The sequence below is a fragment of the Wyeomyia smithii genome, chromosome 3, assembly GCF_029784165.1.
Source record: "Wyeomyia smithii strain HCP4-BCI-WySm-NY-G18 chromosome 3, ASM2978416v1, whole genome shotgun sequence".
Lineage (NCBI taxonomy): Eukaryota > Metazoa > Arthropoda > Insecta > Diptera > Culicidae > Wyeomyia > Wyeomyia smithii.
The window spans coordinates 28,147,914-28,160,608 of NC_073696.1; the positions used below are offsets into that span (position 1 = coordinate 28,147,914).

At 43.1% G+C, this 12,695-nt stretch overlaps 2 protein-coding genes across 2 annotated transcripts in view; one reads left to right on the forward strand and one right to left on the reverse strand.

Annotated features, from left to right (window-relative positions):
- The first annotated feature begins 8,494 nt into the window (after positions 1-8,494).
- The window catches only part of LOC129730066 (trichohyalin), a 106,460-nt gene continuing 102,259 nt past the window's right edge, over positions 8,495-12,695 (forward strand). The window contains exon 1 of the mRNA XM_055689086.1: positions 8,495-8,535. Coding sequence (XP_055545061.1) covers positions 8,532-8,535 — 4 coding nt within the window. The 5' untranslated portion in view covers positions 8,495-8,531. The remainder of the gene's footprint in view (positions 8,536-12,695) is intronic.
- LOC129730068 (bifunctional endo-1,4-beta-xylanase XylA) lies at positions 8,617-9,234 on the reverse strand. Its single transcript, XM_055689090.1, has 2 exons — positions 9,184-9,234; positions 8,617-9,122 (listed from the first exon to the last, which is right to left on the reverse strand). Exons 1-2 carry the CDS (start codon positions 9,187-9,189, stop codon positions 8,685-8,687), a joined length of 444 nt encoding a protein of 147 aa, XP_055545065.1. The 5' UTR covers positions 9,190-9,234; the 3' UTR covers positions 8,617-8,684.

Here is a 12,695-nt window from a genome sequence, read left to right on the forward strand (position 1 = left end):
TAGACCTATATATAAGAAGCAACTTCTCCATAGAAAGTATTGCTGTAAAATCACAAAATCGCGTCGAAAACCCCATGTCCGCCTAAATTGTCGTTCTGTACCACTGTGCATTGGGCGAAACAATAACAACAATATCAATACAAGAAATTTAACAGCACGTAAAGAACCTAAAATTCGGGTGAAAGAGAATAGCTTAACCAAGGCTGAAGAAGTTGTAAGTACTAAGGTGAAATAAGCTTAACCTAGACAATAGGGGTCTTCACATCAAGCTCGTATACGAATACCCAGCCGTAAACTGTGTATCTTCCATTACTCGTCAATGGAGGTGAGTATTTTTTCGGCTGGGTATTTGTTAACGAGCTCGACATGAATACCCATAATGTTTTCATCAGTGCATATTAAATACAAACAAAAAAGGGCAGAGCGCAGAGTGGCAATTTTAAATGCTTAACCCAAGTTTATTGCTAGACGGGCTTCGGTAAAATCACTATGAATCATTATAAACAATTTTTAAGTATTCATTGAAGTTTTCGGAGGTTTGACTGAAGCTCATCAAAAGGTGGCACTGGGCACTAGAGGGTTAAGCTGTCTACATATAAAAACTAGGTCGCTAGCGGTTGCAGAAAATCGAATGCATTGGTTAGAGGAAAAAATTAAATAATACTTTTTCTTTCAACAGTCAACATTATAGATATCATAAGAGCTCCAATGATTGCAAAAGAGATTTAAAAGCTGAGATTGACTAGCTGAGTGGTAGTGAAGGTAGGTTAGTAGAGTAGAGAGCAGAGTAAATATTACAGGAATAAAAAATAGGCATTGAGTCGAAAAGATTTTCGGAAATGATATACTTTAATTTTCTTGCAATTTCTGTGAGGATTTTTGCAGGTAAATATTCTGGAAGAAATACTACTTGAGTAGCTCAGCGTTGTACTTGGTAAGTGACGCTCTGTATTCACCTCAGTTGAATATGCTTTTAGCCCTGCCTAGCCTCTCGGTTATTGAGCAATTCGTGTTGATCCATGGCTCCTGGGCCAGAGCAACGGTTATTTGCTCTTTGGTAAATCTTCTGCTAAGGACGCTGGAGGAGCAATTAACGTATTGGATCCGCCTGCGGTTGGATTAGAGCATTCAGTACCTATCAGATGATTGCCATCAGCAGAACTGCTGGTTTGGGTAGCCTTTACTCCGGCGCCGGCTAGCTTTCGCCTACTGTAAGCGATGAGCAACAGAACAGACACATGGCCAGCAACGGAAGGTGGTTTCTGGGACCTAGGTTTGCGAGCTGAAGATGGTTGAGGCAGTGAGGTTCTTGGAGTTTTCTCCATCGTTCTCTAGAAAAAGTTCGGCGGTTTTCCCTGCTACCTTGCTAGCGATACCGTCGTTCTGATTCTGAGTATCTTCTCGTTAGATGTGTCCACGCTATTCGAAAAATAACCTGCGAGCAGGATCGCTTTCGGCAGGTTATCCATGTTAAAAACACGCAGTTGTGCTTCCTTCCAGAGCGTTAAATCTGAGATGGTCTTCTCCAGCCACACAACCATTTCGTTGTCGGCGCAAGCCAAGCCGTGCTTGAATTGGCATCTCCTGAACTTAGGCCTAACAAGCTGAGAGAATCGGAGGGCGAGCATTCTGGCTTCATCCCTTGAGTGGTCTTCTTTCAGGTATGCCGCGTACCTGCCTTCTTGCGCGTTGGAGAGACGCTACGGGAAGCAGGCAAACTAGAAGGTGCGTCCGCGTCTGTCTTCGTTGGGGAATCGAGTATTATGAAGAGGGTAAATAAGCATTCTTGTAGCGGATCACCATCAAGGTTAAACCCTGCTTCCATCTTCTAATCAAGAAGTGTTTGTTCGACCACTTCCTCCGTCTTTTGTTAACTATTTTTGTTGAAGTTGTTTATGTTGTTTGTAATGTCCATGTGAAACCCACAAGAAGCTAGGGAACTATAGGTCCGTTGCGTCAGAGCCTTCCTAACGCAGTAGGTACAGTGGAAGGTGCCCTATTGTAGGCGGAGTTAAAATACTCTGTAAAATACTAATTAAGGTTCAATCATTTGGTGACACCCTAAAGAACCGTTTGATTAGATTGTTGATAGGATTTGGAATAGGACAGATTGTAGTAACAGCAGCTGCTACAAGAATTAAAAAGAACAAAATCAAGGGAGCCAGTCTGGCTTGTATCACTGTCTATCGCCATTCGTAAGTTGCTTTCTGCACTACTGTTAGAACTTTTTTCCCCTGCTACCGGGTTGTTAAACGTCTGGGCAATGGGTACCACCAGTACACCAGTGTGGTCCAAAACAGAATGCCCAGCAACTCCTATTCCTACCTCCACGTAGTACCGACTGGGATACGAGCAACCAAGGAAAGATCGGTGAACTGGTGGAAACTTGGTCGTATGCTAACAGGAAAGGGAGAGCTGTTCTCCTAGGAGGATTCCATGTTAGGGGCGGCTAAAACTGCATCTAATCCGGAGGGGACGGTTGAATCATGAAACGCGGTGTCTTACCAGTTACACCCAAGACGGCAGCTCCACCACGAGACTAAGCATCCACAGCCCTAGTAAGGCAGCATGCCGAAAAATTAGGATATTACGAACAATCAAGAATTGAATCGGTAACGACCTGGGCGACGAAATAAGGACGACGATTGTAAGCTCGATACATAGAACTGTAGATCGCTGTTCGTCCCGAGTGGCGACCGGATGCTGCTGGATCATGTAGAACCCCGCCACTTCGACATCGTTGGGCTTTAGCAGCTTTGCCGGAAAGGAGAGAAGGTACGAAGAATTTGTGGCCGCAGGGCACGATACTATCAAAGCGGCGGCTTTATAGGCAGGCGATCGGCGACAGGTTGTGTTTGTTGAGAATAAAAGGCCGGGTTTACAACTACACTATCCTCAATGGGCACTGCCCTCACAAAGGAAGACCCGATTTAGGGAAAGAAGCGTTCTACCCGATTTAGGGAAAGATACTCTACGATAGCCCCGCGTGATACGTCAAGATCGTCATCGGGGACATGAACGCTCAGATCGGTAGGGAAGATATGCACAGCCTGCACACCGTGACGAACGACAGCGACCAGCAATGCGTCAACTTCGCAGCTTCCCGAGAACTGGAAGTCCGAAGTACCTTCTTTGTCCGAATGGACATCCACAAAACCGCCTGGAGATCACCTGACCAACGTACAGCAAACAAAATTTACCATGTTCTCATCGACGGCCGGGTCGGATATAGGCTCAGACCACTACCTAGTTGCGGTATCTTTGCGAACCCCGTGTTTCACCATCAAGCAGCTCCGGGACCCCCCAGACTGCAAATGATTACACGCAACAGCTCGAAGCGGTCCTACCCACAACGAAGGGGCTAAGCGCATCACCTCTCGAGGACGGCTTGTGAAGCATTCGCACAGTTATCGTGGAGACCACATCGGCGACACTAGGAGCGGAAGCATCGAATGGTAGAAACAACTGGCATGACGGGGAGTGTGATGCAGCGGTGAATGAGGAGTATCGGGCTTGGGCGATATAGCTGGGCAACAAGAAAGACCAAGGACAAATACAAACGGGCACGGAACGACATGACCACGATTCTCAGATGAAAGAAGCGCCAGCATGGAGATCGTAAATATGGAACAGCTGTACCGTCCCAGTGATACGCGGAATGTCAATGAGAAGATAAATCAGTCTCACAGAGGTTATGTGCCGCAAGCCGACATGTGCAACGACGCGGATGAGAACCTTCTAACGGGTGCCAACGAGGTGGTCCACAGATGGATGGATTACTTCGATGGACATCTAGATGGCGATATAGTAAACAGAAGCAGGGCAGGAACTGACCTAGGAGCATCAGCAGCAGATGACCGAGTACCAGCCCTCGATGTTCGTGAAGTTCTTTGAGAGATCGGGAAGCTGAAGAATAAAGCTGCAAGCAAAGACGGACTGCCGAGTGAGCTCTTTAAACATGGGAGAGAGGCGCTGCAAGGGGTCATTTTCAGGATTTGAGAAGAGGGAAAACTGCCTGAACTGGATGGAGGGAGTCATCTGCCCCATCTACAAGAAGGGCGACAAGCTGTAGTGCCGCAACTTCCGCGGTATCTCGCTAATCAATACTGCCTACAAAATACTCTCACAGATCCTGTTCCGTCGTCTATCACCTTTGACGAGGAGGTTCGTGGGCCAGTACTAAGCTGGTTTCATGGGAGCCCGGTCCACCACTAACCAGTTCTTAAAAAGTGACAGATCTTACAGAAATGTCGCGAGTACAGCTCATGCACGACAACGGCTGTTTAACTTTGCCTTTGAGGGTGTGATCCGGTGGACGGGCATCGACACGAGAGGCACGATTTTCACAAGGTCTGTTCAGCTTCTGGGCTTCGCAGGATGCCTTTGACATCATAACATGTAACTTTGCGACGGCGGAGGAAACTTACGCCCAACTGGAAGCTGAAGCCGGATGAACCGGACTGCAAATAAATGCGTCGAAAACGAACTAGAGGCTCCAAGAAGAACATTTTGGTTCTCTGGTGACCACCGACAATGACACAAGCAAATAGATCCAGAGACGCATCCAGGCTGAAAATCGCGTCTACTTTTCACTCCGGGAGACACTTCGATCGAGTCGAGTACGACGACACACGAAGTTGACGCTGTACAAAACCCTGATAGGACCGGTATTCCTCTACGGAATAGAGACAAAAACGCTTCTCACGGAGGACCTTAACGCTCTTGGAGTACAGACGGACAACGGAGAATGGCGACGGCTCATGAACCACTAGCTGCACACGCAGCTTGGAGAGAACCCCATTGCACACCTGGCGAAAGTCAATAGATTGCGGTGGACTGGTCACGTCGTGAGAATGCCGAACGACAACCCTGTGAAATCACTTCTTTTCAGCAACCCTACTGGCACCAGAAATAGAAGGGCGCAGCGTGCACGATGGCTTGACCAGATCGAAGGAGCCTTGCGGGTGATAAAGCGCCTATGGACTAGCGAAACACAGCCCAAAAACGCAACAACTCCTTCACACAGCACGAGTCACCACGGCTCTTGCCTGATTGGTATGGCATGGTTGTCGCTACCGGAGCCAAATTGAAAATAAATGTAGAAGGCAGCAAATGGATACTGGTTATCTGTAACAAACAATATTCAACGAATGTAACAATATTTTGAGTACAGGTCTTTCGAAAGTCTGACAGAGAAAATTCGCTCTCGAATCCGGAAATACTTGAATTTGGCCATTTTGGTCTCTTATCCTAGAACCGGAAGTCACCATAAAGGATTTCAAAATGGCCTCTGGGGTCGATTCTCGGCTTCTGGGTTTCATTCTGGTTCTGGAAATAACGAATGTTCCACAATCGTATTTGGCTGTTTCCCATGAATCGAAATCCCGGTTTCGGAAAACCCCGTTGGATGATTTTTAACAAAGTTAGGTTGTTTTTCACAAATCGGAGTTTGGCAACTTGGATTTCAAAATGTGATTGATCGTCATAAAAACGCAATCGCCATCTTGGATTGTGAAATCGTCTGCAGTTGATTACCCGTTTCTGGGCATCATCCCGTTTCTAGAAACATCCATATTCGAAATTTTTTGGCTATTTAAGTTAGTTTTTCAGAAGCCGGAAGTCATCATCTTGGTTTTCAAAATAGCATTTGGTGTTAATTTTTGACCTCTTGACATCAATCAGGTGCCGAAAGTACTCGTATGGCATGGTTTTTGACTATTCTGCGCAATTTTATCAAAAAACAGAAGTCGCCGTTTTGCATTTTGAAACAGCGTTTGGGGTTGATTCAGCACTCGAAAGTTGCCATCTTGGAATTCAAAATGGCTTCTGCGGTCGATTCCTGGTGTCTGGGCATCCTCCGAACTCGAATTTCCTATGTTGGGTAGTATTTGGACATTCTCCAGTTGGATGAAAACGAAGAGAACATTCTAATTTCTCCGGAGGGGACTAAAAGAAACCGTTTACCTATTACACTGTGCTACAGCGATTTAGAACTAAAGCTACAACCCACACTAAGTCACATCAAAAGTTCTTACATTTTTTCATCATTTGTAGCACCGTGAAATAATTGTGCGATAGAAGCCAAAAATTCTGGTTTTCTTAAAAAATATATAACTTAGCCAAATATCAACCGATTTCCACAAAACTACTTTCATTTGATTCGGAATTGAATATAATTTTTAAATTATAGTGTATTTTTGGTATGTTTCTCACAAAAATAGACGAAAAATTTAAAATAAATTGAAAAATTACGTGAAAAAGTCTAAAAAATTATATATAATCTCAAATAACTCAACATGTTATATTGACATTAGAACAAACCTGTATATATTTTGAAAGCTCTATTTGTCTTCTTTCTAAAACTGCTAAAATATTGAAAATCGGTTGATAAATGACTGAGTTAAAAAATATTATACGCGCAGAGGTCTAAAAAACGGTTTTTGACCATAACTTCAGATTTTGGGGGTGTTTGGAAAATTTCTAGTATGAGCGAATGTTACTCTCAACATGCCCTATAACCTACACTAGGTCACTCCAGAAGTTCTTGATTTTTTTTTTTTCATTTGTAGCACAGTGTTATGTACTTTACGAACTAATTTTATTTTTGTCATATGACTTACATTTTAAGTTTAGTAAAGCGGGCAATGTATGTAGTTTTTTGAGAATGCGAAAATGAACGGGAATAGAAGGTGTGACTTTAGGCTTAGAAAAAATTTCCCTCGTCCGTACTGCCAAACGCATCTGAAACTGAGGGCTTCGATTGCTTAGGTAGCAATCTGCTATGTGCATATCCCGCTGCTTTAGGGTTAAGGAATGCAAATACAATCAAACCTGATTGTATGTACCTTCTTATTGTGCGAATTTTTAACAAAGGGCTACGTCTACTAGGAAGTGAGGGGCGCAAATTGAAAATCTAGCAATGCACCCATGAAAACAGTGGTCAGAATTTTAACCTTTCAGTTTTTTTTTATCAGATTATCGAGTTGGTGGCATCAGTCGATCAAAAATTTGGCTTTGTAAATGATTTTTTGTTTTGCTCGCCCACCAGAAGTATAACTCTCAGTAGTCAGGTATAAAAGCTTGCATGCAGAAAGTAAACCTTCATTATCTGTCTGAGTACTGTAGCATCTTCCATAGCGGACGAATCAACAAAGGTAACCGGCGGACAGCATTGGTAATTGGAAGGTGATCCCACCGCGCTAGATATTGGATTTCACGCCTGTGTGAGAAGCACCGTCATAGAGACATGTCCGAACATGTTAATGGTTTTTCCGGATCTGATGCGATCGCTTTCGGTCGTTTGACCACTGCTAAAAGTTAGTTGAACGTTGTCTGGTAGCGTGTGTTTACTTGTAATGTACTTGTAATGTTTACTTGTTTCTATTCCAAATATGGAATACTTATGCTGATTAAGAGTAAATGTCAGTCTTTTTTAAATACAGATTCCATGTAATGACTTGATATTATCATGAACAAGTTTACGAGCCAATTTTTTTAGCGATTTGAATTTTGAGATGTTATGTGTTTTTCAGAAGGCACTTATTTCATCTCTCCTAAACCCCAAGCAATTTCGTCGTAGTTTTGGTCCTCAAAAACTTTTTCTCATTACATCGAGGCCTTTCGAACTATATATTACATATTGGTGTACGCAACAGTCTCCTTTTACTTAACACTTAAATCCGTCCATAGAAACACCGTCTGTACGAATGTTTAGCATCACAGCACTTCCTTGTGCTGTTATCCTCAAGTTATAGAGTTTCAATTTATTGTCAACGGGAACAAGCATACAATAAATAGTGCAGCTCTCAATTGCTCACATAGACAAAGCTACAGAAAAACTTCTGATCGATTGATGCTGGAAACTAATGAAAATATGATTTTCCATGCCTGTATTTCTCAGTATTTACTTTACCTCTTCCGTCCTATAGGTATAATCATATGGGAAGCTATGCCCACCAAACATTACCTGAACCCACGAGGTGGGTATTAAGTTTCATTTAACGCTCGTTTTGCAAATTAATTGCAATTAGTTCTAACATTTTAACATATCAATTTATCAAATAACACTGCACAAACTCAGCCCGATTGGAATATGAACCGCAACCAGCAGCGGCGGCGGCCCACAGTAATCGCAGTAGCCGTTTGTCAAGTTAAAGCCGCTAAAGCGCCAGCAGCCGCTTGGTTGAATCAATTTTTTATAATAACTGTCAGTTGGGACGGAAAAGTTGTGAAAGAAAAATTATTTCTACTGTCTCTCGTCCGATTAAAAGCGAGATTAGCATTGCAAAGTGTGTGTACTTGCGATCCCCGGTCAGTGTTTATCGGCTGTTTTATCAAGTGGTTTGTTTTTACTTGACAAGTGACTATTCGGAGTGCAGCAGCAGACAGCAACCAGTCGCAGGCGTGAATATCAAACGATGGTAAATTTGCTTGTTTATATGAGTAGGGTAATAAATGCCGACTTCCATCATTGCAGAACACCATCTCCAGACAGCAGATCCTCGAGTGGTGGGAGAAACCGAGTGTTCTCTATGCGTGAGTAGAATTTGTTTTCATCATTTGTTTTGAGACATTAGATCATAAATTGAAACTTTCCATCATATAAAAAGGGAAAAATTTAAAACATAAAATAGTCATCTTTATTCAGCCAATCAGTAAGTGAGTGTTGTCCGTAAATCTTTGCCTTAGGCCACAATCAGTTTTTGACTGACTGCATGACCAACGAGTGGGGCAACATGTACAGATCCTGGGTTGACTGCAACATATTTGGCGGTCGGAACACCTCCCAGGTAGTTATTGTAACCATGTCCGTACGAACCCCACGCTAGTCCCCAGGGATCAACTTTGGCCACGTTAGCTTGGACAACGGTAGTTTTCGGGGCATACCATCCATTCCATGCTTTGCCATAAGTTGGCCACGAGTGGCCATATGCGGGCCATGCAACGGAGCTATGATCGTCCCAGCTGTTCCAGCCGTTGTTCCATCCATTCCAACCGTTGCTCCAGCCGTTGTTCCAACCCTTATTCCAACCGTTATTCCATCCATTCCAACCGTTCCAAGAGTCCACATACGAGCCCTGGGCAGCAACGGCTAGCCCGAAAGCGATCAGTGCGATGAAAACCTGGATGAAAAGCAAAACGAATTAGTTCAACCGGAAAATTTTAAACTGACCCAGACTATACCTTCATGTTTGATGCTAGATGGAACACGATTTGATGTGCGTAGAGAAGTTGCTGCCGAACTGTGATTAAGACTCCTTATTCTTTTAGTATTTATACCATTGATGGCACACTTTCCAGATGCACCAAACCGTAACATCGTGATCCTTGAGCGCTTGAAATCTGAAACGCGGAAATGTACTATTTTTGCTCACGTAATTTTCCTGTCTGTTGATGTGGAACTTAAGCGTTACGTCTTTTTGTGGTATGACGGTGAAAGGCGCGTAATATTCTAACGCTGTCCAAATAAGGTCATAAACATCGAATATGAAATTGTCATTTTGGTTTATTCATAAAGTCATTGATTGTTAAGGGGCGGTGGGTAGCAAGCTAGCAAAAGCGAGTGATTGATATTTCCATTGAACCAGAATCGATTTACGTCTGGCATTAGGAATACGAATGGTACATGTTGCTAGGTTGGAATGCTTACCAGCTTTTCGTTTATATTTACTAGGGAAACATCGAAAAGGGAAAACAAATAGGAATGACGATGCTTCATGAGTGATGAGTAAACTGAATTGAAAATCGATAGACTAACACCTTGCTATGCTTAACTGTTGAAAGGTTGGTCGTTGACCTGAAAATGACTATATTATTGCTATCATAATATCGCACAGAGGCGACCTTGTCGAAAATGGGACCAAGTAAATATTGTATTTGCTGGTATCTGATACCGGCAATTCCGATTTTCGTTCGGTAGAGTGTTTGTTTGATAGGCAGCAGACATCTGAACGAATTATTTGTCTATGTAACATTCGTGTTTTTCTGAATGATGGATAATTTGTTTTAGTAGATGGAGTTTTAGTTGGCTTCAAGATACGTACGCTGTAAAATAAATCTGAGAAAACAAACTTTCCTCTGAAAATTTAATTTCTCTAGTGTCAAAAATTTTTTTAATGATTAGCTAATATTGTGCAGTTTTCTTAAAAAAGCAGATTTTCATTATATGGGATTGTGCAGATATTGAATTTATAACAATTTTTTTTAAACATTTTTTCGTGTTGTATATTTATTCTGGAACGATAAAAGTGGTATTTACAACTTTGCTGAAGACGTCGAACCTATCAATTAAACCTTGCTGTCTGTGAAAATTTTTTGTCTAAGAATTTTAACTTTTATTTTTTTATTTCTTCACGATTAGTAACTAGTAGTTAACCTATTAGTTAGTAACCAGTAAGTCAACCTTATCAAGATTTTATTGAAAACAATTTTTTTGGATGAGCCTTTCGAGATATAAAATTTTTATTCACAACTGTTTTCGTTAAAAATTTATATTTTCACAGCGTATGTTGTTTTTTTGAAGGACATAACTAGCAATTACAATTTTGAAGACGTCACACGGATCAAACAAACCGTTCTAGCTCTAAAAATGTTTTTGATCATCAATATCATTTTACATAAGCCCTCTTTTAAAATTTCGTCGTAGTTCAGAAAACTTCTAAGAGGGTAAAAGCACCGGTTTTGGCCATAGTATGTTATTGATGAGAGGTATTTGGCCTGCTTCCTTCGAAAAATATGTAATTGAATCAGTTCAACGTGGAAATCGGATGAACTCGCCTGTATTTTTCACTAACATTGAGTTTAAATAGTAAAATTATGTCATTTTGTTTATATATTTTCCAACCAAAAACCTTCTCTAGGCTCTTATTTTGGCCATATCGTTTCTTTATTGGCCACTCGGGGCTCCTATTCGGCCAAGTCGCGAAAAAGTTGAATTCACACGAATTTATTTTATAATTTGACTTCACCATTCAGATATATTTTATCAGCAGAAAATCCTCGTTATTTAACTAAGGCCGTTAAAAAGCCAGTATATCTATTAATCAAACTAAATAATAATATATCATTCTGTGCCGAACACGCATCAGTACTGGACGTGTTTGGTGATCGGTCCGATAGAGTATAAAACAAAAGACGTGTGAACAAGTGTTGGCATTGTTTGCCTGGTCGAGTGAAATAAATCCGGGTTCAAGGTCGTTCCTTTGTGCAACTGTTTCGCATCGTGACTGCCAGCTGGTGCGTAAGCCGATTTGGCTGCTGGCTGGATTGTGCTACAGCAGTGGACGAGACACAAACGAGGAAAAAGAAGAAGCCATCAGTGTCAGCGAGTCGTATCGCTGTGTGGAGTGATCTCACACCTGGCTCGCTGCTGGTGGCTGTTTGGTGCTGCTGTATTGGTGCTGCTGGCTGTAACGGCTGCTACTTCGAACGATCGGACAACCAACCTTACTGGAAGGGAGAAATAAAAAGGTACGTGTTCTTGTCAGCGCTAGTGCGCTAAACATAGCGCGATGGATGTAGATCCCTCGCCTCCCGCGCCACCATCCCCGAACCCCTCTGACCCTGACCCTTCTGTTACCCCCTCCCCTGTTCATTCTTCAGTCCCCCCTCGCCCCAGGCTTTACCCAGACGGAGCCCAGGGCAGCTATACTGTTTATTTTCGGCCAAAGGCAGGACCGAAATCGAAAAAGTTGAACCTCTTGCAGATTTCTAAAGACCTGACGAAGGAGTACAAGGGCGTGACCGAAATTTCCAAGGTCCGGCCTAACAAGCTCCGTGTCGTGGTCGGTAACCTGAAAGAGGCCAACGATATAGCTTGCTCTGAGCTCTTCACACGCGAGTATCGCGTTTACATACCCGCACGAGACGTGGAGATCGACGGTGTCATAACCGATTCGAGTCTGTCCGTCGAGTGTATACTGCAAAGTGCCAAAGGGTGCTTTAAGAACAAAACGTGTCCCGAAGTAAAGGTGCTCGACTGCAAGCAATTGCGGTCAGCATCGATCATCGGTGGCAAAACAGTATACACTCCGTCAGACTCGTTTCGAGTTACGTTCGCCGGGTCTGCACTACCAAGCCACGTCTCGATCCACCGGGTTCGTCTCCCTGTGAGGCTCTACGTGCCCCGCGTCATGAACTGCCTGAATTGCAAGCAGTTAGGCCATACAGCCGCCTACTGCTGCAATAAGGCACGTTGTGGCAAGTGTGGGGAGTCTCATGCGGAAGATTCTTGCAGTGTTAACGCTGAAAAGTGTATTCACTGCGGAGAAAGTCTGCATGAGCTCTCGACATGTGCGGTGTACATGCAGCGCAGGGATAAAATAAAACGGTCTCTCAAAGAGCGTTCAAAGCGTTCCTACGCTGACATGCTGAAGAAGACCGTTACCACTTCTCCCGTTACTTCGAACCCCTTCGATCTGTTGCCCTCTGAGGAAACCGATTCTGACGATTCACCAGCGGGAGCATCTTACGCCAATCCTGGGGAGTCTAGAAAGAGGAAAAGTGTTTCCTCTCCTAAACTTCCCAGAAAAGGTCCTAAGATTTCTCAAAGTGAAATGAAGGTTACAAACAAACCAAACAGTGCTGCGGAAAAACCGAAGCAAACTCCTCCTGGGCTGGCAAATTTAAAGTCCCAGAAGGAGTTCCCAGCACTGCCAGGAACATCTAAAACCCCAGTTGCTCCTTTTACACTCCCA